The sequence below is a fragment of the Elephas maximus genome, chromosome X (assembly GCF_024166365.1).
Source record: "Elephas maximus indicus isolate mEleMax1 chromosome X, mEleMax1 primary haplotype, whole genome shotgun sequence".
NCBI lineage: Eukaryota > Metazoa > Chordata > Mammalia > Proboscidea > Elephantidae > Elephas > Elephas maximus.
The window spans coordinates 179,549,590-179,573,010 of NC_064846.1; the positions used below are offsets into that span (position 1 = coordinate 179,549,590).

At 50.5% G+C, this 23,421-nt stretch overlaps 2 protein-coding genes across 8 annotated transcripts in view; both read left to right on the forward strand.

Moving 5' to 3' along the window:
- Window positions 1–2,895: 2,895 nt before the first annotated feature.
- DHRSX (dehydrogenase/reductase X-linked) overlaps window positions 2,896–23,421 on the forward strand; it is a 150,096-nt gene continuing 129,570 nt past the window's right edge. For all 5 annotated transcript variants that reach the window (XM_049871618.1, XM_049871619.1, XM_049871620.1 and 2 more), the window contains exon 1: window positions 2,896–3,063. In XM_049871618.1, the coding sequence (XP_049727575.1) occupies window positions 2,955–3,063 (109 nt within the window). In that variant the 5' untranslated portion in view covers window positions 2,896–2,954. The remainder of the gene's footprint in view (window positions 3,064–23,421) is intronic.
- ZBED1 (zinc finger BED-type containing 1) lies at window positions 2,973–18,757 on the forward strand. 3 transcript variants are annotated; one of them, XM_049871614.1, is made up of 2 exons: window positions 2,973–3,063; window positions 15,440–18,757. In XM_049871614.1, the coding sequence occupies exon 2, from the start codon at window positions 15,500–15,502 to the stop codon at window positions 17,588–17,590; it is 2,091 nt and encodes a 696-aa protein (XP_049727571.1). In that variant the 5' UTR covers window positions 2,973–3,063; window positions 15,440–15,499; the 3' UTR covers window positions 17,591–18,757. The 3 variants fall into 3 exon arrangements, with proteins under 3 accessions (XP_049727571.1, XP_049727573.1, XP_049727572.1); XM_049871616.1 differs by having other exon boundaries at window positions 2,976–3,063; window positions 15,443–18,757; XM_049871615.1 differs by lacking the exon at window positions 2,973–3,063 and adding an exon at window positions 3,522–3,756.

Here is a 23,421-nt window from a genome sequence, read left to right on the forward strand (position 1 = left end):
TTTCCAAGGCTGTAATCTTCACAGGGAAACCCTGGAGGCGTAGTGGTTAAGTGTTACAGCTGCTAAGCAAACGGTTGGCAGTTCGAATCTCCAGGCGCTCCTTGGAAACTCTATGGGGCAGTTCTACTCTGTCCTATAGGGTCGCTATAAGTTGGAATCGACTCGACTCGATGGCACTGGGTTTGGTTTTTGGGTTTTTTTAATCCTCACAGGAGCAGATTGCCAGGTCTCTCTCCCTCGGAACCGCCGAGTGGGTTCAAACTGCTGACCTTTTGGTTAGCAGCCCAATGCTTAACCGTCGCGCCACCAGGGCTCCTTTGATCCAAGTGGATTTTCCCCAGAGCCTTGAGATAAAATGACCCTGGATCCCTGAAATCCAGAATTTTGAGATAATACATGTGTTGTTTTAAGTGGCCCAATTTGTGACAACTGGTTACAGGAATTATAGGTATGAATACACAGGGAACCCAGTGGCAACAGTTTATAGATGGGGAAACCAGACCCAGAGAGGTTAGGCGACTCCCTTGTTGTTATTAGTTGCCATTAAGTGAGCTCTGACTCACGGTGACCCCATGCACAACAGAACGAAACACTGCCCTGTCCTGAGCCATCTTCACAATGGTTGGCATGCTCCAATCCAATGTTTCCACCACTGTGTATCCTGAGTGCCTTCCAACCCGGAGAGCTCATCTTCCAGCACTCCATCAGACAACGTTCTGTTGCGATCCATAGGGTTTTCATTTGCTCATTTTCATAAGTAGATCTCCAGGCCTTTCTTCCTAGTCTGTCTTAGTCTGGAAGCTCTGTTGAAACCTGTCCACCGTGGGTGACCCTGCTGGTATTTGAAATCCCGGCAGCATAGCTTCCAGCATCACAGCAACATGCGAGCCTCACAGTACGGCAAACTGACACGGGACGGACAGATTACCCAATAAACAAGGTATGCACAGGTTTACTTGTGTTTATTCACTAACCTGTAACGCACAATTACCACTGTTTTTCACCACATCAAAGATGTAAACAAAAGTAAACACACAAGGAACTAAACACAGGTAAGTCACGAATACCTTGCTTTCTGGTTGAACCACCCCTGGGTAGGTGGCTAAAGGAGAGGAGGGGTCCGGGAATCTCACCTCTGTGCTTTGTTGTGTGTCCACGGAACCCAGCCCCTATCTGCCATGTCCGCTTTCCTTTTTGACAAATAACCAGGAATTCTGCCTCTCCCGTGAGGGAAGACCAAGACATGTCCCCTCCCTGACTGACCCCCAGGAGTCCCTGACTCTCTTGGTCCTTCTGAATATGACACCATCAATGATATCTTTATAGCTGGACACACGAGTGGGCCATGGGAACCCCTTCAGGGCTAGGAACGGGGTGGCAACCACTATGACTTTCTCTGATGCTCCTTGCCGGGCTTACCTGAACCGACCTGGGCACGCCTGGGTGTACCTGGGCATACCTGGCCAAGTGGGGCAGCTCCACACCCTGGTCTTGCCTAGAATCCCAGGCAGACTTCCTGGCCTCAGTTTTCTCATCTGTAGGACACAGGGTCAAACCCTGAAGCCCAGGAGGGCCCTTCCTACCCCAGCCTCCAGGTCTGCCATCCACCCAGCAGTGTCCACTTGGACGGCCTGAGTGGAGGGCCAGGCCCCAATTGGTAGGTGCCCCAAGTGCTGGGCGAGAGTCCCCCGTGGGGGTAAGACCAGCTTCTTCTTGATGAGAGTGGGTGGGCAGGGATCTGACGGGTTTGGACTCAGTGTGGTTTCTGAGTGTGGGTTGGGGTTCCAACCAGGTGTGGGGTCCTGGGTCTCGGCAGAGGTGGAAGTCCTGACTGGGGGTGGGTGCGGCCCCGAATTTTAACGAGATCAGCATCCCTGTGTTATGTATGTGTGGTGGGGAGGTGCGTGCGTCTGAGGTCTCAGTAGGTGCTGGGGTTTTGACAGGTGTCTGGGAGTGGGTCACGGGTCTCAGGGGTGTTGGGGGCCCAAGGAGGAGGTCTGGGTGTGGATCCCGGGTCCTGTTGGGGAACGGGGGAGGAGGTAGGGTGAAAGGTGGGGAGACACAGGTCTGTACCCAGGTGGGGGTGTGAGGTCTGAGGTCCTGGGGTGGGTCTGGGGAGGGGTCCGTATGGGGCTCCGGGTCCTAGGGGGTCTACTAGGGGAGTCTGCCGTCTTGGCAGGGTCTGGGGTCCTGGTGGGTATGTGGGGGGTGCAGGGTTGCGTTACCCAGGAGGATCTGGGCTAAGTCCCAGTGGGAGTTTGGGTGACAGTATAGGGTTCACACGGAGGTCTGTGATCTCAGTGGAGACATAAGGGGTGCAAAGTCCAGAGGAGATCTGAGTGGGGGCCCATATGAAGCTCTAGCCAGACAGTGGAAGGCTGACTCAGGGTCCAGATGGAAGTCTGGGCTGGGGTCATGCAGGGTTTTAGCGGGGGGTGTAGGTGAGGGTCCTGGCAGATCCAGGGGCGGTCCGGCGGGGCAGTTGGGATCCGGGTTGGGGTCCGTGTGTGTCTGAGTGAAGTTCAGGAGAGGGCCCATGGTAGTTCCGGAGGGGTTCCAGCGGAGGTCTGGGTGGGGGGTTCATGGGGACCCTGGCAGGGATCTGGGTGGGGCTCCCGGCAGGGTCGGGGTGCACGTCCGGGTGGGGGGCCCACGGGGTGTAGGTGGCGGCCTGTGGGGGTCCTCGCACAATCTGGGGGATGTCTTGGGTCGTGGGGTGAGAGTCCAGGAGTGTTTGGGGGGGTCCCGGTGGAGAGCTGGGTGGGGGTCCCCGTGGGGATTCGTGCTGGGGTCGCGGGTCCGGTGGAGTCCCTGGGTGGGGTGCCGACGGGGCGGGGTCCGGGCGGGGCGGGGGCGGGCGCACGGGGGCGGGCGTTTCCGTCCGTCTGTCCCGCGGCGCCGTGTCCTGCGGGCGGACGGGCGCGCGGCACGGAAGCAGTGGCGGCCGGGCAGCCATGTCGCCTTTGTGTGCGGCGCGGGCGGCCGTGCGGGTGTACGCGGCGGGCGCGGCGGTGATCCTGGCGCAGCTGCTGCGCCGCCTGCGCGGGGCCCTCCCGGAGCCAGGTGAGCGGGCGCGGGCGCTCCGGGGCGGGCATGGGTGGCCGGGCCGGGTGAGCGGGGCGCGGGCGCTCCGGGGCGGGTGAGCGGCCGGGCCGGGCGAGGTGGGCGCGGGCGCTCCGGGGCGGGTATGGGTGGCCGGGCCGGGCGAGGTGGGCGCGGGCGCTCCGGGGCGGGTGAGCGGCCGAGCCGGCTGAGCTGGGCGCGGGCAGCCGAGCCGGGTAACCGACAGGCACGGGCACGGGCGCTCCTGGCGGGCGGCGCAGGCGGAACCGGGCCGGAGCGCGCGGCTCGGTCGGCCGGACCCACCCGGGTGTGGGGGAGGGGCGGGGCCGGGCCCCTGGGGTGACCTTGGCCCCGGGGTCGGGGGAGGGGCCGGGGCGGGGCGCGCCGGGGCCCCTCCCCTTCCCTCCCATTCCCCGCCCCTCCCCCTCCCCCTCCCCCTCCCCCTCCCCCCATCCCGCTGTGTGTCCCCCGGTGCGCGCAGCCCGGGCCCTTCCGCCCCCCGGGTCGGGGTCCCCTCGGGAGAAGCCCCCTCCCCGGATCATGGCCGGGCCCCCCGGGGTCCGCGCGCCCCCAGCCACAGACCTGGGGCGGTTCCCTCCGCCGCTGGGGGTGCGGCCGTGAGCGCCGCTAGCATCGCGCCCCGGTTCCCCGCGAGGAGAGGAGGGGGCGTCTCGCCGTCGCCCCCAGCCCCGGGTAGGTAAGGACCGGCCGTTCCCCGAGTGGACAGACAGAGCGCCCCAGGGCCCTGGCTTTAGGGCGCCGGGGAGCCGGGGCGGTCCTAGAGGAAGGGCACTTCCGTTCAGTAGCAACTTTGTTTCTCTGGCCTTTTAACAACATCCTCCGCGTCACCGGAGCGCAGACCTCATGGGGTCTGGACCGCGCGCTCCTGGAAAACAACCCGACCTCGGCGTGCTTGTGTTGACGGGCGTTGTGTCTATGCCTATGTACGTGGAAATGAGAACTGCGACACTTCTGAAAGCATTAAGCTAGGAACTGTGCAAAAAACTCTGCAAAAGAAAGAATAAACCCATTACAGGCTAAGATAAATACCATGTTTTTTAAATTAAAATAATTATTTATCAGGACTACAGCCAAAAAATTAGTGAAGAATGTGGCATGGCTTTAACTCCAAAAAGCCAAACCCACTGCCGTCGAGTCGATTCCGACTCATAGCCACCCTATAGGACAGAGAACTGCCCCATAGAGTTTCCAAGGAGCGCCTGATGGATTCGAACTGCTGGTCTTTTGGTAGCAGGTGTAGCTCTTAACCACTGCGCCACCAGGACTTCCTTTAAAAAATGGTTGTAAATCTCTGTAATGTCTGGCTGTAGAGACGACAGCTGAACTCTCTTCTGCCTCCACTTGGAGTAGCATGGCTTTGTGCAGGGTAGAATCGCTCCATGAGATCTTCCCTGTCTGATCTGTGAAAAGCAGGTAACCAGGTCCTTCTTCCGAGGCTCGTCTGAGTGGGTTCAGTCAACCCTTCAGCCAGTAGTTGAGCACCTGTTTGCACCACCCAGCCCCTGGAAGACCCCCTGTCCACTCCTAAGAACAGGAGTTACCAAGCCAAATATGGTGGTGGACCTGCTTAAAAGGTCTCAGGCCCCCCACCCCCAGGCCACACTTTGAGAACCAGTATCTGAAGTAGCTATTTGTAGTCTCCAACATAAGATGGGATTCTGTAAGTTGGTTTTGACAGAAGTCGAATACCTAATTTTTTTTTAGTTTTCATTATTATTCCCTTTTGTCATCAGTATCTTTATAAATCCGATCTTTATTTGTCTTTGAGCCTTGGAAATACATTTAAACTTACAGATATGTTTTCATACATACATAGAAAAATACACAAGTCAAAAAAATTTATTGCGATCAAGAAGAGCCGGACGATGTCGGCATTTTGTTAGCTGTGGTAATAACTCCACCTGTGGAAGGTTCAGGATCAACCCCTGGAAATGGGGTTGGTGTTTCTAGTCAGAAAATTAGTGACGGTTATCTGTATGGTCCTTTTCTTTTTTTTCTTAGTATATTTCTCAGTAACGTCTCACTGTTTTCCCGAATCTGCCTGTTGCTTTTAGCAAAGTCATCAGCTATTGGGTCCATGTTTTCAAGGAACTGAAGCCCCTGGTTTAGTTCAGAAATATATTCCATCTAGTCCTTGCTTGCACTGTAAAATTTTTTGACAACTACTCTCCTTCCCCTTCCTCATTATTCCTTTCTTCTTCAGCATGTCTTTCCTCTTCAGAATCCGTTAAACCCTGATGGGTCAGTTTCCCTGCTTCGTGGTTTCTGAGGCGGCCCACATGGGCCGTCTCAAGTTCTGAATTGAGCGTTCTTGCCATATGGATGGTTTCTCCACCCGTCTCTTCCATCGTATTGTCCCGATAACATGCTCGGAGCCTGTTCACATAGCTCAGCAATTTTTTCCCCCAAATTTCCCTGCATGCATTTTCTCATAATTTTCTCCTGAAGCGTTCCAGCTTGCTCTATGGCAGTGTTTTGATCATCAAACGGGATGTCTGTGTGAACATCTGAGAATGATAACATCAGCAAGTTACAACATTGTATGTTGTACACGTTACTAACAATAAGATGTGCCAAAAACCAACCAAACAAAATCCAGACAGTCATAAGTGTGTTTTGTCATAACTGGAATAGGTTGTAAGTCAGGACTACCAGTATTTTAAAAAGTGCTTCACCCCCCAAAATCTCTACCCAGGAAGCTGAGTTTTTCTTTCTTTCTTTTTTTTTTTTTTTTATGTGAGCTAAGCTTTACTTTTTCATCAGGCTGGCCTGAAAACGAACATTCAGCAAGTTTTTTTTTTTTTTCTTTTTAAAGCAATTAGAACGGAAAGTACCTGGCTCCTTCTAAATAGAATCAAAAACCGGTTAGCAGGAGATTCGGAGGGCAGGGGGAACGTGCCGTGTAACCCTTACGTTACTCCATTTTTTCTTTTTTTGATGGCATGTGTTTTCAGTATTGGAATGCATGCTTACTATTGGAGTGTTTTTAAATTTGGTTGGTAATATGGATTTTGGAGCCCTGGTGGTGCAGTGGAGACCCTGGTGGTGTAGTAGTTAAGAGCTACGGCTGCTAACCAGAAGGTTGGCAGTTCGAATCCACCAGGTGCTCCTTGGAAACCCTATGAGGCAGTTCTATTCTGCCCTATAGGGTCGCTATGAGTTAGAATAGTCTCGATGGGAATGGGTTTGTTTTTTGGTGGCACAGTGGTTAAGAGCTCAGGCTGCTAACCAAAAGGTCGGCAGTTTGAATCCACCAGCTGCTCTTTGGAAACCTTATGGGGTGGTTCTGCTCTGTCCTGTGGGTCACTATGAGTTGGAATCGTCTCGGTGGTAATGGGTTTGTTTTATTTATATATTTATTTTGGTTTAATATGGTATCTTAGTTATCTAGTGCTGTTATAATACATACCACAAATGGATGGCTTTATCAGACACAAGTTTATTCTCTGATGGTTGAGGAGCCTAGATGTCTGAATTCAGGGGGCCAGCTCCAGGGGTAGGCTTTCTCTGTTGGCTCTGGAGGAAGGTCCTTGTCATCAGTCTTCGTCTGGTCCAGGAGCTTCTCAGTGCACGGACCCGGGGTCCAAAGGATGTGTGCTCCTGGCCCTTGTTTCTTGGTGGCATGAGGTCCCCCTGTCTCTCGGCTCACTTCTGTCTTTTATATCTCAAAAGAGATTGACTCAAGATACAACCTAATCTTGTAGATTGAGTCCTGCCTCATTAACATAACTGCCTCTAATTCTGCCTCATTAACATCACAGAGCTTAGGATTTACAACACACAGGAAAATCACACTGGATGACAGAATGGCGGACAGTCACACAATACTGGGAATCATGGCCTAGCCAAGTCAACACACATTTTTTGGGGGACACAGTTCAATCCATGACATAAGAGTTTTGAGAAATATGGTGTGGCAATACAATCCACCAGTATGGCTAGTGTCATTGAGGCACCCCCGGTCTGTGGCATGATGGAGCCCCAATGGGGACTAGAGATACAATTTATCGAGGGCGTCTTTCTATTAGGTCACATGGGGAACCCTTGGTTTTTCAAATAAGACACAGAAAAAGTAAAACAAACCTATCAGGGCTCCCTGACTGTCACCCAGGAAAGCCATAGTTATGCTCATAAGCCTTATTTCACAGAAATAAAGGGAAAAAAGGCAAAAGTTCATAAAACTGAGACATCCAGGAAGCATCACATAATAGAATGCTCCATCTACACAACAATGAGGCTTCAGCTCGCATCTGCTGAGCTTCAGGCTTTTCAGAAGGGACGCACCTTGACGCTAAATGCATTAGAACCTGAATAACTAACACCTTACCTCGGAGGTCCAGAGGCTTGAAAAGTGACTGGCATCCCCTTCATGCCAATGATAACGCCGGTTTAAACCAGGAATTGCTTGTGAAACAAAGAGCTGTTGTTTAAAGCTGCCGAAGATGGCTGAGGCCGCTGGGACCGCTGTTTACCTCTGTGATTTTGCTTTCAGACCGGGCTTGCTCACCTGCATCAAAGCCTGCTGATGAATTCCGCGCTGCTGGCTTACGAGACAGCGTGGAGAGTTGCATTTAAACTTGGCAGAATGTTCACAGCCGTAGCTGACCAAGCAAGTCTTGAAACCTTGCTTGTCATTCTCGGCACTGGCTGCCTGTTGGTTAGCAAAGAAAAGTTGTTACAGGTCAGCTGAGGCTGCAGTCCTGTGTCAACCAAGAGCACCTCATCTGGCTGTAGGACAGGGTCACTTTGTGTATCAAGATGGACATGTGGAGTTTGCCCTTTTCCTGTTGAATTTGAAATCAGTTTAACTCATGCCGGAGGATGGTGGGGGATAAGTTACTAAGAGCAAAATGGACTCCCAACTCAGAACACTCCTCCACAAAAATAGAAGAGGAAAACATTTTATGATTGAATCAGTATTCAACAGTTCACTAAGTTCACCAAGAGGAGCCCTGGTGGCGCAGTGGTTAAGAGCTCGGCTGCTAACCAAAAGGTCAGCACTTTGAATCCACTAGCCACTCCTTGGAAACCCTATGGAGCAGTTCTACTCCGTCCTGTAGGGTCGCTGTGAGTCAGGTCGACTTGATGGCAACGGGTTTAATCTAGTGAGAGCTTGTCGGGACAGAAAGCAATTTTATCCTTTATATAACTGAGTGGGGACGCCTCATTGCAGTCATGTTGAAGAGAAAATTGCTAATTTCCCGGTGTCTTTATGGCAGCTTACCTGAGGTCATTGCCAGTCTCCTTCCAGGACACAGGAAGGTGGGGAAGCTCACCTGAAGTCACATTTCAAAGGTGGAGCTGCCACATCTTTGGGGGGAAACCTCTTAGGTTTGCATAATTAAAAAAAAATTAATTTTATCGTTTTTGTTGTTGTTGAGAATATACGCAGTGAGATGTACACCGCTTCCACAATTTCTGCCTGTACAATTCACTGGCATTTAGTCTGTTCAGATTTCCATACTTTCCAGAGAGACAAAGAATTTACAATGTCAAGGTATCTAAAGTGTTTTCTGAAAAGAAAAGGGGAGCAGGGTGGGCCGTCGTCCTTTCTTTTCAGTACGGATAAGGGAAACTGTCTTAATTTCAATTGGTTAAGCGCTCGGCTGCTCACCCAAAGGTCTGTGGTTCCAACCCACTGATGCCTCCATGGGAGAAAAGACCTGAACCTGGAAAGATGACAGCCTTGGACACCCTACAGGGCGGTTCTCCTGTGTCCCACAGGGTTGCTGTGAGTTGGAATCCCCTTGATGTCAGACAACAACAACGACATTCCAAAACTGTGTTTTCCTTACGAGGAACGTCACGGGTTCCATCGGTCTGTTGGCAGTCAGCACCAGCGACTCGTGTTCTCATTTTGGCTTTTTTTTAACAGCTGGAATTCAGGATTGACGGAAAGGCATTCAGCTTTGCCCTGCAAACTCTGTGGGAAGGGCGCCTAGCTAAACTGTAACAAAGCAGGCCAGGGTCCACTTCGGATTGGAAGCAGCCAGAATTTTTCCTGAGAATGTCAAAACTGAGCCTGACCTTAGAAATTTAAACAAAAAACGGGGAATGGATACGATATGAATTCTGCATAATTTGGCCCGAGTTGACTCTGACCTCTGGCGAGCCCACGTGTGTCAGAGTAGGACCGAGCGCCCCGGGGCCCACGTGTGTCAGAGTAGGACCGTGCGCCCCGGGGCCCACGTGTGTCAGAGTAGGACCGCGCGCCCTGGGGTTCTCAGTGGCCTGATTTTTCAGAAGTAGATTGCCAGGCCTTTCTTCTGAGGTGCCACTGAGCTGAATATTCTGTTCATCTCTTTCCCTTCTGCTGACGTCCTTAAACCTAACCAAACCAGTCGCCATCGAGTCCACTCCGACCCCTGGCGACCCCATACGTGTCAGAGTAGAACTGAGCATCACAGGGCTTTCAGTGGCTGATTTTTTGGAAGGAGATTGCCAGGATTTTCTTCCAAAGCACCTCTGCGTGGACTCGAACCTCCAGCATTTCAGTTAGCAGCCAAGCATATTATCCATTTGCACCACCCAGGGATTCCATAATTATACTAATATATTATTGATACCATGGAGCGTACTGTGTCCATTTAAACACTAACATCAGATGCGTTCATTACCTTTTCTATTTCACATATAGTTTCGTGGCTCTTACTTTTCCTGTGAACATCCACATTGTTTTGGCGAGGAGATCAGTATCAGACAAAAAAAAAAAAAATTGACCCGAGTCAGGATGCCCCTGTGTGTGTCAGAGTAGAACCGTGCTCCACAGGGTTTTCAGTGGCTGAGTTTTTGGAAGCAGATAGCCAGGCCTTTCTCCTGAGACACCTCTGGGTAGCAGCAGGCCCTTAACTGTTCGAGCCACTCAGCATCTGTTTAATTTGACTTCGAAAAAGGAGGAGCAAAGCGCTAAAGGGAGACGCCCTTAAATGCTCTTATTTTCTTAGAATTAGTTATCTAAAAATGAGATAATTATAAATTAATGAGAGATGTTTGCAGTGCCTGTTCAGAGACAATTTATAAGTCAACTAGAAATTCCGATAAGCGAGACAGTCTGCCCCCATGTTCTTCGTGTTATTAATTTAACGCTTGCATCCCCGTGGCCCGTGCAGTCAGATGTGGTCTGTTGTCAGAGTTTTAAGATATAGTACGTGATTAAAAATACTGCATTTAATATCTGTGGTCCACAGGGTTTGCAAGACTGTGGTCTTTCTGAAGCAGTTTGCCAGGCCTTTCTTCCCAGGTGCCTCTGGGTGGACTCAAACTTCCAACTGAGTGTGTTAAGCTTTTACACAACCCAGAGACTCCCAGTCGGCTTGACTGTTGTTGTTGGTCGCTGTCAAGTTGATTCTGACTCACAGCGACCCCGTGTGTGCAGAGTAGTGACCTTTTGGGAGCAGTTCTCCAGGCCTTTCTTCCGAGGCACTTCTGGGTGGGATCAAACCGCCAACCTTTCGGTTAGCAGCCAGCGCTGCCCAGGGGCTGCTTTTCATGTCCTCGTGTGTCATAAACAATTGAAACATTGATTGGCTTAAAGCCTGCTTAAAATAATCGTATCGTGCAAAGAAAGTCCTACCTGTCACCAATAAGGAGATTTTTAGAAATTAAATTTCTCACACACGCCCAGGCGTTGAAAAGAGTAGAGAAAATCAGGAAGATGTGTGTTAGAGCACGGTTCAGCCCTTTCGTTGAATGTTCTGTTGTAAGGAGGCAGGCTTTCGGGTACGGAAGACAGATTTGTACACGTTCTACCGGAGGGGTCACTGCTGTCATTCATAGCTGCCCTTGAGTTGGCCCCCAACTCACGGCGACCCCATGCCTCATGGGAGGAAACCCTGTCCGGTCCTGAGGCATCCCCGTGATTGGTTGTGGATCAGAGCTCTGTGATCCATTAGGTTTTCATTGGCTGATGTTCAAAAGTAGGTCACTAGGCCTTTCTTCCTAGCCCGTCTTAGTCCGGAAGCTCCACTGAATGAAACCTGTCTACCACGGTGACCCTGCTGGAGTTTGAAATCCCAGTGGCATAGCCTCCAGGATCACAGCAACGTGCAAGCCACCACAATATGGCAACCTAGAACAGAATTCTTAGTCTGTCATCGAGGTGGCCGCCGACTCGTGGTGCCCCTGTGCACAACAGAACGAATTGCTGCCTGGTCCTGCGCCGTCCCCGTGATGGGTTGCAGAGGAGAACGCTGTGATCCATAGAGTTTCCATAGGCTGATTTTTGGAAGTCAACTGCCAGGCCTTTCTTCCTAGTCTCTCTCAGCCTGGAAGCTCCACTGAAGCCTGTTCAGCATCAAAGCAACTCGCAAGCCTCCACTGACAGACGGGTGGGGGCTGCGCTTGAGGTACACTGGCCGGGAATCGAACCTGGGTCTCCTGCGTGAAAGGCGAGAATTCCACCACTGGGCCACCAATGTTGTCCTCAGAGGCAGTAATAAAAAAACCAAAACTCATTGCTGTCGAGTCTATTCCGACTCATAGCGACCCAATGGGACAGCGTAGAACTTCCCCATAGGAAGTCGACTGGTGGATTCGAACTGCTGACCCTTTGGTTAGCAGCTGAACTTGTAACCACTTAGACTCAAAACTGTGCCAGTGCACTCACTGAGAAAGCTATCCAAGCTGGACTTCTGCTTTTCAGACCGTACAGGGTGGTGGATTTTTAAAAACTTCGGTCGTTAAAATGATTCTCTTTTCTTTTTCCTTTTTTCTCTCTGCAATGTGGTATTTTCATACAACTTTAATTATTTTCTTGATGAACCCTGAGAGGGACGTTGTGTATTTCATTAAAGGCTTGGGGGACGCTCCCAGGTGGCAGGAGTCCTGGCCTTGCTCTGAGGTTTTTAGAGAGAGGAAGTGTCTAACCCACATTCAGTCTCATTGGTTTTGTGCCCGCGTGAAGGGTGGCGCCAGATGTCCCGTGGAGGGAAAACAGCCCTTTTCAGACTTCTTCCTCATAAGATCCCCTTTGGGCTCTTAAAGGAAGACCCCTAGGAGCATTTGAGTACGTGGGTTGTATTTATCAAGGTTTACTGTGTTAGAGATGAAAACGGAGAAAGGGAAAGCACGTTTAACCATTTAGAAATAGCACTAAAGCAGGACCAGTTGATGTGGAGTTGACCCCTGTCGACAGAGTAGAACTGGGCTCCAGGGGGTTTTCGGCAGCTGATTTTTCAGGAGTAGGTCGCCAGGCCTTTTCTTCTGAGGCACCTTTAGGTGGTCTTGAACCACCAGCCTTTTGGTTGGTGGTCGAGCACATTAACATTTGCACCACTCAGGGAGTCCAAAAATATCAATAGCACACCACTTACATGTTACTTCAAATAACAGTTTTTTTAAAGAAAATTTTTGAGTTGTGTTTTAAGTGTGAAAACTTACAATTCAAGTCAGTTTCTCATACAAAAACTTACACGCTCATTGTTATGTGGCGCTAGTTGCCACCCCTGTAATGAGACAGCACGCTTCTTCCTTCTACTCTCTATTTTCGTGTCCATTCAGCCAGCTTCTGACCTCCTCTGCCCTCTCATCTCCCCTCCAGACAGGAGCTGCCCACATAGTCTCATGTGTCTACTTGAGCCAAGAAGCTCACTCCTCACCAGTGCCATTTTCTATCTTATAGTCCAGTCCAATCCCTGTCTGAGGAGTTGGCTTTGGGAATGGTTCCAGTCTTGGGCTAACAGAGGGTCCAGGGACCATGACATCTGGGGACCCTCCAGTTTCAGTCAGACCATTAAGTCTGGTCTTTTAGTGAGAATTTGAGGTCTGCATCCCACTTTCCTCCCACTCCATCAGGGAATCTCTGTTGTGTTCCCTGTCAGGACAGTCATTGGTGGTAGCCGGGTACCATCTAGTTCTCCTAGTCTCAGGCTGATGGAGTCTGATTTGTGTGGCCCTTTCTGTCTCTTGGGCTCATATTTTCCTTGCAAATAACACATTTTTTTTTTAACAATAATAAAAAAGTATACTATTCAAAACAAAATTAAGAAGAAGAGTTGCCTTGTTTTATGTCTTCGAAGACCTTCATATGACTGGCTGAGGGGGACAGGCCTCCCATCTCCTTCTGCAGTCTGTCTCTTTGGATTTGTTGTTTTGAAGGCAAATGAAGAAAATCTGGCCTCTCACACTTGTGTGATTGGAAAAAGCAGGACCTCAGCGAACCCCAGGAAAGATCTTGGGGGCAGACTCCTGGGATGCTCTGACCACAGCTGGGTCCCTGTGATCTGCTTCCAGAAATCAGCCGGAGAGGACCCTATAGAGCACAACTGTCTGATTTCCATGCTATCGTGGGGATGGCGCAGGACCAGGCACGTTTTGGTCTGTGGTACGTGTGGTCTCCACAAGTCAGGGCTGACTTGATGGCAGCTAACAACAACAACAACAGTAGTTTATGGGGAGTCCCTGGGTGGTGCCAGTGGTGAACATGCTAGGTTGCTAAGGGAAAGGTGGAGGTTCAAGTCTACCTAGAGGCACCTCAGTAGAAGGCCTGGCGATCTGCTTCAGAAAATTCAGTCAATGAGAAGCCTGTGGAGCACAGCTCTACCCTGACACACATGGGGCCGCCATGGCTGGAGTTGTCTCCACAGCAAGTAGATTTTACTGGTGTGAAGGTGGGAGGAGGGCTCACGTTCCAGACCCAGGGCGTGACACCGGGAGGACAGGGCCCTTTTTTATGAGCTCTGTCCTCAACTGTGTGCAGAAGGCCAAGTGCTAAGCTCTCAAAGTCAGTACAGACGAGGGCCCCCAACGTGCCCCTGCAACAGCCTCAGCCCAGCTTTGTCAGGGGGCTCCGCTGAGCTGCCGAGATTCCAGCTATCAGACACACAATGACGTGTTCCTTAAAAACCTCAGGGCGGTCTTGTCTCGGTGAGGGCTTCCTAGAAAACAGACCAGTGATGTATATACGTCTCTGTGTATACATATGTACATGTATATACACACTTGCATGTATGTGTATACGTACATATACATACACACACGTACATGTACATACATATACACACGTACACGTATGTACATATACACGCACGCGCGCACACACGTACATGTACATACATATACACGTGTGCACACACGCAAACACGTATACTTACGCACACACGTACACGTACATATACACAAATGTACACGTACATAAATATACACGTACATAAATATACACATGTGCACACATACATGCACATATATACATACACACACGTACACATACATATATAATTATGCACAACACACACGCATACGCATATACATACATGCACACATATACACATATAAATGCACATACATGTGTATATACACATACATATACGTACGCACATATATACACAATAGATACATACATATATCTACACACACAGAAATACACACATATGTAAAAACTCCATTGCCGTTGGGTTGATTCCAACTTACAGCAACCCTAAAGCACGAGTAGAACTGCCCCATAAGGTCTCCAAGGAGAAGCTGGTGGATTTGAACTGCCAACCTTTTGGTTCTTAAGCACTATGGCACTATGGCTCCATATATATACACGTGTGTGTATTTATATATGTTTATGTACAGGAGCCCTGGTGGCGCAATGGTTAAGTGGTTGACTGCTGACCTTTGTGACCCCACGTGAAAGAGTAGAATTGCCCCATAGCGTTTTCTAGGCTGTAACCTTTATGGGAGCAGGTCACCAGGTCTTTGTCCTATGGAGCAGCTGGGTGGGTTCAAACTGCCAACTGCTACCCCACCAGGGCTCCTTACTTAACTGATAACATCTGCAAAGGCCCTATTTCCAAATAGGTCATGGTCACAGGTACCAGGGCTTAGGACTTCAACACATCTTTTTAGGGGACACCATTCAATCCCTAACTGTGGACCTCAGAACAGAACATTCTAGGACATTCAGGGGTACCTTCTCGAGTTTGCCCGAAACCTGTCACCGTTGAGTTGGTTCTGACTCATAGCGACCCTATAGGACAGAGTAGAACTGCCCCGTAGGGTTTCCAAGGCTGTAACGTTTACAAAAGCAGACTGCCACATCTTTCTCCCTTGGAACGGGTAGTGGGTTCGAACCGCCGACCTGTTGCTTAGCAGCTGAGCGGTTTAAGCGTCACCCCACCAGGCCTCCTCAAATTTGCGAAACTTTAAAAAAAAAAAAAGTATTTCCATGCCTCTGGAAACCCTGAGTAGGATTCGCTCGAAGAAAGAACGCGCTGATTACTAAGACTCTCCCCAGGAAAGCCAGCCCGCTGGGTCCCCGCAGCTCCATCCCCATGCAGAGCCAGAACCGGGCCGGTGCTGGCTCGCACCCCGACCTGCGGGTCCCCGCCGTCTCAGCCCCCCTTCTCACGCTGTTTGTCTCGCTGCTTCTTAGCAGGTGCCCGCCGCGGATGAGCGGAGGCCCGGCGGGCAGGCCCTGGCAGAGCCGGCCGTGATGGACACCAAGGGCCTGGACAGCTCACAGGCTGACCTGAAGCTGGTGGCGCACCCGCGCGCCAAAAGCAAGGTGTGGAAGTACTTTGGCTTCGACACGGACGCCGAGGGATGCATTCTGCAGTGGAAGAAAATCTACTGCCGTATCTGCATGGCCCAGATCGCCTACTCCGGCAACACCTCCAACCTCTCCTACCACCTGGAGAAGAACCACCCCGAGGAATTCTGTGAGTTCGTCAAGAGCAACACCGAGCAGATGCGCGAAGCCTTCGCCACCGCCTTCTCCAAGCTGAAGCCCGAGTCCTCGCAGCAGGTGACCCCGGACACACTGGCCGCCAAGTCGGCCCACGGCTACGAGAGCAAGCGGCAGCAGGAGCTGACAGCCGCCGTCATGAGCTTCATCTGCGAGGGCCTGTACCCCGCGTCCATCGTGGACGAGCCCACCTTCCGGCTCCTGCTGAAGACGGCTGAGCCCCGCTACGAGCTGCCCAGCAGGAAGTTCTTCTGCACCAAGGCCATCCCCGAGAAGTACGGCGCCGTCCGCGAGGTCGTCCTCCGGGAGCTGCGTGACGCCCTGTGGTGCGGTGTCTCCACAGACATGTGGCGCAGTGGTAACCAGAACCGTGCCTACGTGACGCTGGCCGCCCACTTCCTCACCAGCGCGTCCCCCAACTCGCTCTCGGTGGTGTCCCGGTGCCTCAAGACATTCGAGGTGCCGGAGGAGAACGCGGCGGAGACCATCACGCGCGTGCTCTACGAGGCCTTCATCGAGTGGGGCATCAGCACCAAGGTCTTCGGGGCCACCACTGACTCCGGCAAGGACATCGCCAAGGCCTGCTCGCTGCTGGACATCCCGGTCCAGATGCCATGCCTCGGGCAGACCTTCAACATCGGTATCCAGCGGGCGTTCCAGCTGCCCAAGCTGGGCAGCCTGCTGTCGCGCTGCCGCAAGCTGGTGGAGTACTTCCAGCAGTCGGCGGTGGCCATGTACATGCTATACCAGAAGCAGAAACAGCAGAACGTCGCGCACTGCATGTTGGTGAGCAACCGGGTGTCCTGGTGGGGCAGCACACTGGCCATGCTGCAGCGCCTGAAGGAGCAGCAGTTTGTCATCGCGGCTGTGCTGGTGGAGGACAGCAACAACCATCATCTGATGCTGGAAGCCACCGAGTGGGCCACCATCGAAGGCTTGGTGGACCTCCTGCAGCCCTTCAAGCAGGTGGCCGAGATGCTCTCCGCCTCCAAGCACCCCACAATCAGCATGGTCAAACCGCTTTTGCACATGCTCCTAAACACGACACTCAACATCAAAGAGACCGACTCTAAAGAGATCAGCATGGCCAAAGAGGTCATAGCCAAGGAGCTCTCCAAGACCTACCAGGAGACGCCCGAGATCGACATGTTTCTCAACGTCGCCACCTTCCTGGACCCACGTTATAAGAGGCTGCCCTTCCTCTCGGCGTTCGAACGTCAGCAGGTGGAGAATAGGGTGGTGGAGGAGGCCAAGGGGCTGTTGGACAAGGTCAAGGACGGCAGCTACCAGCTGGCCGAGGACAAGATGTACACGCTGCCCGAGGAGCCGCCGGTGAAGAAGCTCACGCTGGTGTCCACGCCGCCTCCCAGCAGCGTCATCAACAACATGCTGGCCGAGATCTTCTGCCAGTCGGGTGGCGTGGAGGACCAGGAGGAATGGCATGCCCAGGTGGTGGAGGAGCTGAGTAACTTCAAATCCCAGAAGGTGCTGGGTCTCAGCGAGGACCCACTCAAGTGGTGGTCTGACCGCCTGGCCCTGTTCCCTGTGTTGCCCAAAGTCCTCCAGAAGTACTGGTGTGTGGCGGCCACCCGTGTCTTCCCCGAGCGTCTCTTCGGCTCCTCGGCCAACGTGGTGAGTGCCAAGCGGAACCGCCTGGCCCCAGCCCATGTGGACGAGCAGGTCTTCCTGTATGAGAATGCCCGGAGCGGGGCAGAGGCCGAGCTGGAGGATGAGGATGAGGGGGAGTGGGGCCTGGACCAGGAGCAGATGTTCCCCTTGGGGGAGGCCGTCAGCGTCAACAGTGGCTTCTTCGGGATCCGCGACAGCGGGTTCATTTAGCGGGACTGTGGGGGCCGGCGGAGGTGAAGGGGAAGAGGGGGGCTTCAACTGACCTGTTGGATGCTTCGCTGTAAATATGGCTGCAACATAGGGTCGTCCTGGCTGGATTTTTTAACTCCAATCCATAGGCTTTGGAGCAAGCAAGAAGGACAGGGAGAGAGACGGCTCTGGGCGTCTTGAAAATTGAATGTTTTGCCTGGGAGTTGGAGAAAAAGGGAAATGAAATGTGTGAACTCTACGCTTCTGTGTGCAGACCGTGCCTACTAATCGCCTGGACGGCATAAACAGTTATGTGCTCCTCTACTGTCTGGAAGGTTAGCGGTTCGAACCCACCCGGAGGTGCTGCGAAAGAAAGCCCTGGCATTCTGCTCCCAAAAGGTCACAGCCTTGAAAAATTGCAGAGCACAGTTCTACTCTGGTGTGCCCAGGGTCACCACGAGTTGGACTCGACTAGGCAGCAACCAGCCCCAACATACTTTGTAGGATTAGAGTGAGGGGAAGCTGCTTCGGGAGTCAGAATTGAGTAGAATTAGGGGACCCCGGGTGGCGGAAATGGTTAAGCGCTCGACTACTAGCCAGAAGGTTGGCAGTTCAAACCCACCCAGAGGTGCCTTGGAAGAAAGGCCTGGCAATCTGCTCTGAAAGATCACAGCCTCAAAAACCCCACGGAGCACAGTTCTACTCTGACGCACATGGGGTTTGCCGTGAGCGGGAATTAACTGGAGGGCGACGAACAAAAAAGAATAGCAACACCAAAGTCCTCGGTTGAAGCAGAGTTTGCGGGTGAATTTCCTTTTTCATAGACACACATAACACACACACACAGTTTGTGTTTTCCATGGCGGGGCAGGGGGAGGGTCTCGAATCACAAAAACACAAAGTGCACTCAGCAACCACAACAAAAATAAATTATAAAACAAAAAAACTCGTACAGGCAGAAGAGAAAGGGCTTTCTCCACTCAGCGTGGACTTCACTCTAGTGGTGTCGGTAAAGGGATAATATGTTTACATTTTAATTTAAAGCGAGAGCTGTGCCTCGGAAACTCAGAAAAACGTTCTTTAGCAGCGGTGCGTCTGGGAAAGAGACGCGTTGTACGTTTGGCGGAAAAAAAATGTTAAAAATCAGCCTGAAATGGAAACACTTATAAAAAAGCAAAAAAAAAAAAAAAAAAAGGCATCGAGTGTGTTTTTTCTTTCTTGGTTTGTCTTCTTCCGCTTGCCAAAATCTAACTCGTGGAAGCAGTAATTCTAAGCCAGCGCGGGGTTTGGCCCAGAATGGTGTTTTTTGGGTGTCCGGGGTTGCTTCTTTTTGTCTTGGTGTTGACAGTCTCCTTCGAAACCTGCTGGCAAATACAGCCAGCTTTAACGCACCCACGGCAGCTTCGGGTCATATAAAGGGGTGTTTTAGATTTGATTGGGAATCCCTTGGTCGTGCAGATGTTGAAACCAAAGATTGCAGGTTCGGATCCACCCCCAAGATGCCTTGGAAGAAAGGCCTGACGACCTACTTCTGAAAAATCAGCCATTGAAAACCCCGTGGGGCCCAGTTCTCCTCTGACACCCACGGGGCTCCATGAGTCAGTCAGGGTTGACTCGGTGGTAACTGGTTTTTAGATTTTAATATAGGAAAAAAACTCCTGTATTCCCTCATTTAAACTCAATAAAACCAAACCAAACCTGTTGCCGTGGAGTTGGTTCCTACTCATAGCTAGCCTATAGGACAGAGTAGAACTGCCCCACAGGGTTTCCAAGGAGTGGCTGGTGGATTTGAGCTGCCGACCTTTCGGTGAGCAGCCAAGTGCTTCACCACTGCGCCCCCAGGGCTCCGTTTAAACTCAATACTACAGGACAATTAATTAAAAAAAAATTACCATGAGATAGTTTGACCTTTGGGGTTCACTGTGGGTTACTCTCTACTCTTTAGGGAAACATAAAGAAATTCCCAAAATGTAGGCCAACTTTCTTAACCTCGACAAAAGTACCCTACTTAAGTAACTGCCTTTTTCCAAAAGACAGCACCATCTCTTAGGTTCCTATGTAGGACTCTTCAGTGTATAAATTAAACAGCCCGCACTGGGAAGGCTGGTTTCTAGCGTGTGGTTTAGAAGGAGTCCCTGGGTGGTACAAACAGTTCATGTGCTCTCTTGTGCACCCAAAGGTTGGAAGTTTGCTTCCATCCGGAGGCGCCTTGGAAGAAAGGCCTGGCGACTTTCTCCTGAAAAATCAGCCTTTGAAAACCCTATGGGTCACAGTTCTCCTCTGGCGTCAATAGGGGAGCCAGGAGTCAGGGCCGACTCGACAGCTACTAACAATGACATGAAAATGTCTCAGCTACCTGTGTTTGGGCGTTTTTTTTTTTAATTATTATTTTTAACTGTTTTTTAAAGTCCTGGGCATCTGGTTGTGGTTTTCTTCTTTAACATTTTAGAATAGGACTCTTGCTTAACATACTGGAGTAATTAATCGGCTAGTAATTTATTCATCTGATACGTGTTAAGAAAGGTAGAGCTTTATTTGTTTAAAGCCTCTAGCCACGAGAGGTTGCCCATTGAGACAAACTTTCCTGGGCCGTAGACAAGTCCACCCCGGTTTTTGTTCTTGAGTTCCTGGACGTTGTGAAGGTTTAATGCACTTTGGGTCTGTCTTTTTTGGATCATAAAGCCGTCGGCTAGTGACACACTCCAGTGGTAGGCGTGTTTGCATTTTCCTTCACCGGCTTTTCTTTGTCTTGGAAATGGTGGTCTGGTAGGTGATTTTATAAAACTGGGTCTTGTTCTGAGAATTGAACCCAGGAGCCCTGGTGGTGCAGTGGCTGAGCACCCAGCTGTAGAGCCGAGAGGGTGGTGGTTCGAACCCACCAGCTGCTGTGCAGGAGAAAGACGTGGCAGCCTGCTTGCATAGAACTTCCTATAGGGAATAGTAGAACTGCCCCATAGGGTTTCCAAGGAGTGGCTGGTGGATTTGAACTGCTGAATTTTTTTGGTTAGCAGCCAGGATTTTTTTTTTTTTAGGCAAGATCTTAACAATTTTGGCACCAGGATTTCTTGCTTCTGGAAAGATTACAGCATTGGATTGGAACCATTCCCAAAGCCAACTCTTCAGACAGGGATTGGACTGGGCTATAAGACAGAAAATGATACTGGTGAGGAGTTAGCTTCTTGGCTCAGGTAGACACGTGAGACTATGTGGGCAGCTCCTGTCTGTAGGCGAGCTGAGAAGGCCGAGGGTGACAGGAGCAGGCTGAATGGACACGGGAAATACAGGGTGGAGAGGAGGAGTGTGCTGTCTCATTTGGGGGGAGAGCAGCGAGGAGTACATAGCAAGGTGTGTATAGGTTTTTGTATGAGAGACTGACTTGATTTTTAAAGTCTCTCTTAAAGCACAGTAAATAAATTTAAAAAAAAAAGGACGACAGCCTTGGAAACCCTATGGGGCAGTTCTACTCTGTCCTATAGGGTCGCTATGAGTTGGAATCCCCTCAGCGGCAGTGGAGTTTTTTTGTTGTTGTTGAAGGTCTCCATGAGTCTGAATCGACTCCATACCAACTAACAAAAACATTCTTAGGAGTGTCAGTTATTTCTCCCTTCCTTCCCTCTTTACTTCCATCCTCCTTTTTTTCCCTTCCTTTCTATCCCTCCCTTCCCTTCTCATTTCTCCCTCCCTCCCTCCCTCGCTCCTTCCTTAAGAAAATAAAGACCACGGGAAGTCAGTCAACCTCTGACCTACCTTTGGCTGTGCGTGTTTCTGCTCCACTCCCTGTCCCTGGGGCCTAGTTAAAACATTTATTTTTTGTACATACATTTTTGAGTTTAAAGAGGCCAGTTTTCACTCACCACAGCCAAGCATTTCCAATGAAGGGGAAAACAGTAATAACGTTTTTCAGATTACATACTGTTATACCCGCTGAGAACTTCTCATACAAAAAGGCGTCTCCAGCACGTAGTTCTCTTATCTGGGTCTGCACAGGCCTTTTCTTTCTCAAAATTGGTTTTTGTTGTTATTGTTCTACTCTTACATCTTGACGTGAAGTCAGAATTCTAAGGCTTTTCTTTCCCCTCCACAGAAGTGCCTCATTTTTACTATTAGGGTGGGAAAGGACAAGCAGAGTCACTTGACGAATGTTTGGTTGTTAGGTGCCCTCGAGCCGGTTCTGACTCAGAGCAACCCTATAGGACAGAGTAGAACTGCCCCATAAGGTTTCCAAAGAGCAGCTGGTGGATTTGAACCGCTGACCTTTTTGGTTAGCAGCCAAGCACCATTAACCGTTTGTACTGGCCGGAGGTGCCTAATCCCCGTTCAACCAAAAACAAAAGCCAGTTGCTATCAAGTCGATTCTGACTTATAGTAACCCTACAGAACAGAGAGGCTGATGGATTCGAACAGCTGACCTTTTGGTTAGCGGCCAAATGCTTAAACACTGTGCCATTACTTAGTAATTAGTATAAAAACATTAAGAGATGATATATTAGACAAAGATCACTGTTAATTTATTCAGTTTTTCTCTTTTATTGGCTTTTATTGTGCTTTAGGCAAGAGCTTACAGCTGAAGTTCGTTTCTCATTAACAAATTGATACCCATATTGTTTTGTGGCATCGGTAGCTATCCCCGCAATGTGATGACACGCTCCCCCTTTCCACCCCAGGTTCCCCCGTGTCCATCCAGTTTCTGTCCCTTCCTGCCTTGGCTTGCGTTTGGACAGTAGGCACCCATTTGGTTTCGTATGCTTGACTGAACTAAGAAGCACGTTCCTCACGAGTGTTGTTGTTTGTGTTAAAGGCCTGTCTGACCTTTGCCTGCAAAGTGGACTTTGGGAGTAGATTCAGTTCTGAGTTAGCAGAATGTCCAGGTCATTCAGTTTTAACTGTGATTATATTTATGGCTCACAAATATGGTATTAAGGCAGCGATAAAGAGTCCCGTACCGCTGTGTTCACAAACAGTTGCCGTTGAGTTCACAAGAGCAAAAAGGTGGAAACCACCTAAGGGCCCATCGACAGAGGGACGGATAAACAAACTGGTACGTACACACGATGGAGTATTACACAACCATACACAACAACGATGCACCTTCGAAGCATCTCACAACACGGGTGAATCTGGAGGGCATTATGTTGAGTGAAATAAGTCAATCACAAAAGAATAAATATTGAATGAGACCACTACTGTGAATACTCCTGAAAAAGTTTACAAACAAAAAGAAACAATCTTTGATCAAAAAAAAAAGCAGAACAGTAGCAGTTGAGTTGACCTCAGATAATGGTGGCCCTGTGTGTGTCGGGGTAGAACTGCGCTCTGTAGGGTTTTCCATGGCGGATTTCTTAGTCGTAGATTGCCAGGCCTTTCTTCCAAGGTACCTCAGGGTGGACTTGAACTTCCATCCTTTTGGTTAGCATCCAAGCTCTTAACCACTACGCCACCAGGGCTCCATGACAATAATATAATACGATAGAAAAAAAAAAATTTTTTTTTTTAATGTGGAGTAGATTCCAAGTCAGGGGACCCTCGTGTGTCAGAGTAGAACTGTGCTCCACGGGGTCTTCAGTGGCTGATTTTTTAGAAGTAGATCTCCAGGCCTTTCTTCCGAGGCACCTCTGGGTGGACCCGAACCTGATTTGGTTAAACGCGTTCACCGTTAGCATCACCCCGGGACTGTTGGAGAATGAGAGAGCGTTGAAGTGTTTTTAATAGAGGGGCAAATAGCAAAGAACAGAACAGTGTGCTGCCTCAGCGGCCCTGAATTCCCACTCGGGAAGCGTGATTGGCTGTGGAGAGCCACATAGGAGGAAGCAGGCGGGGAGAGGCAGCCCGGAAGGGCAGCTGACTTTGCTTGA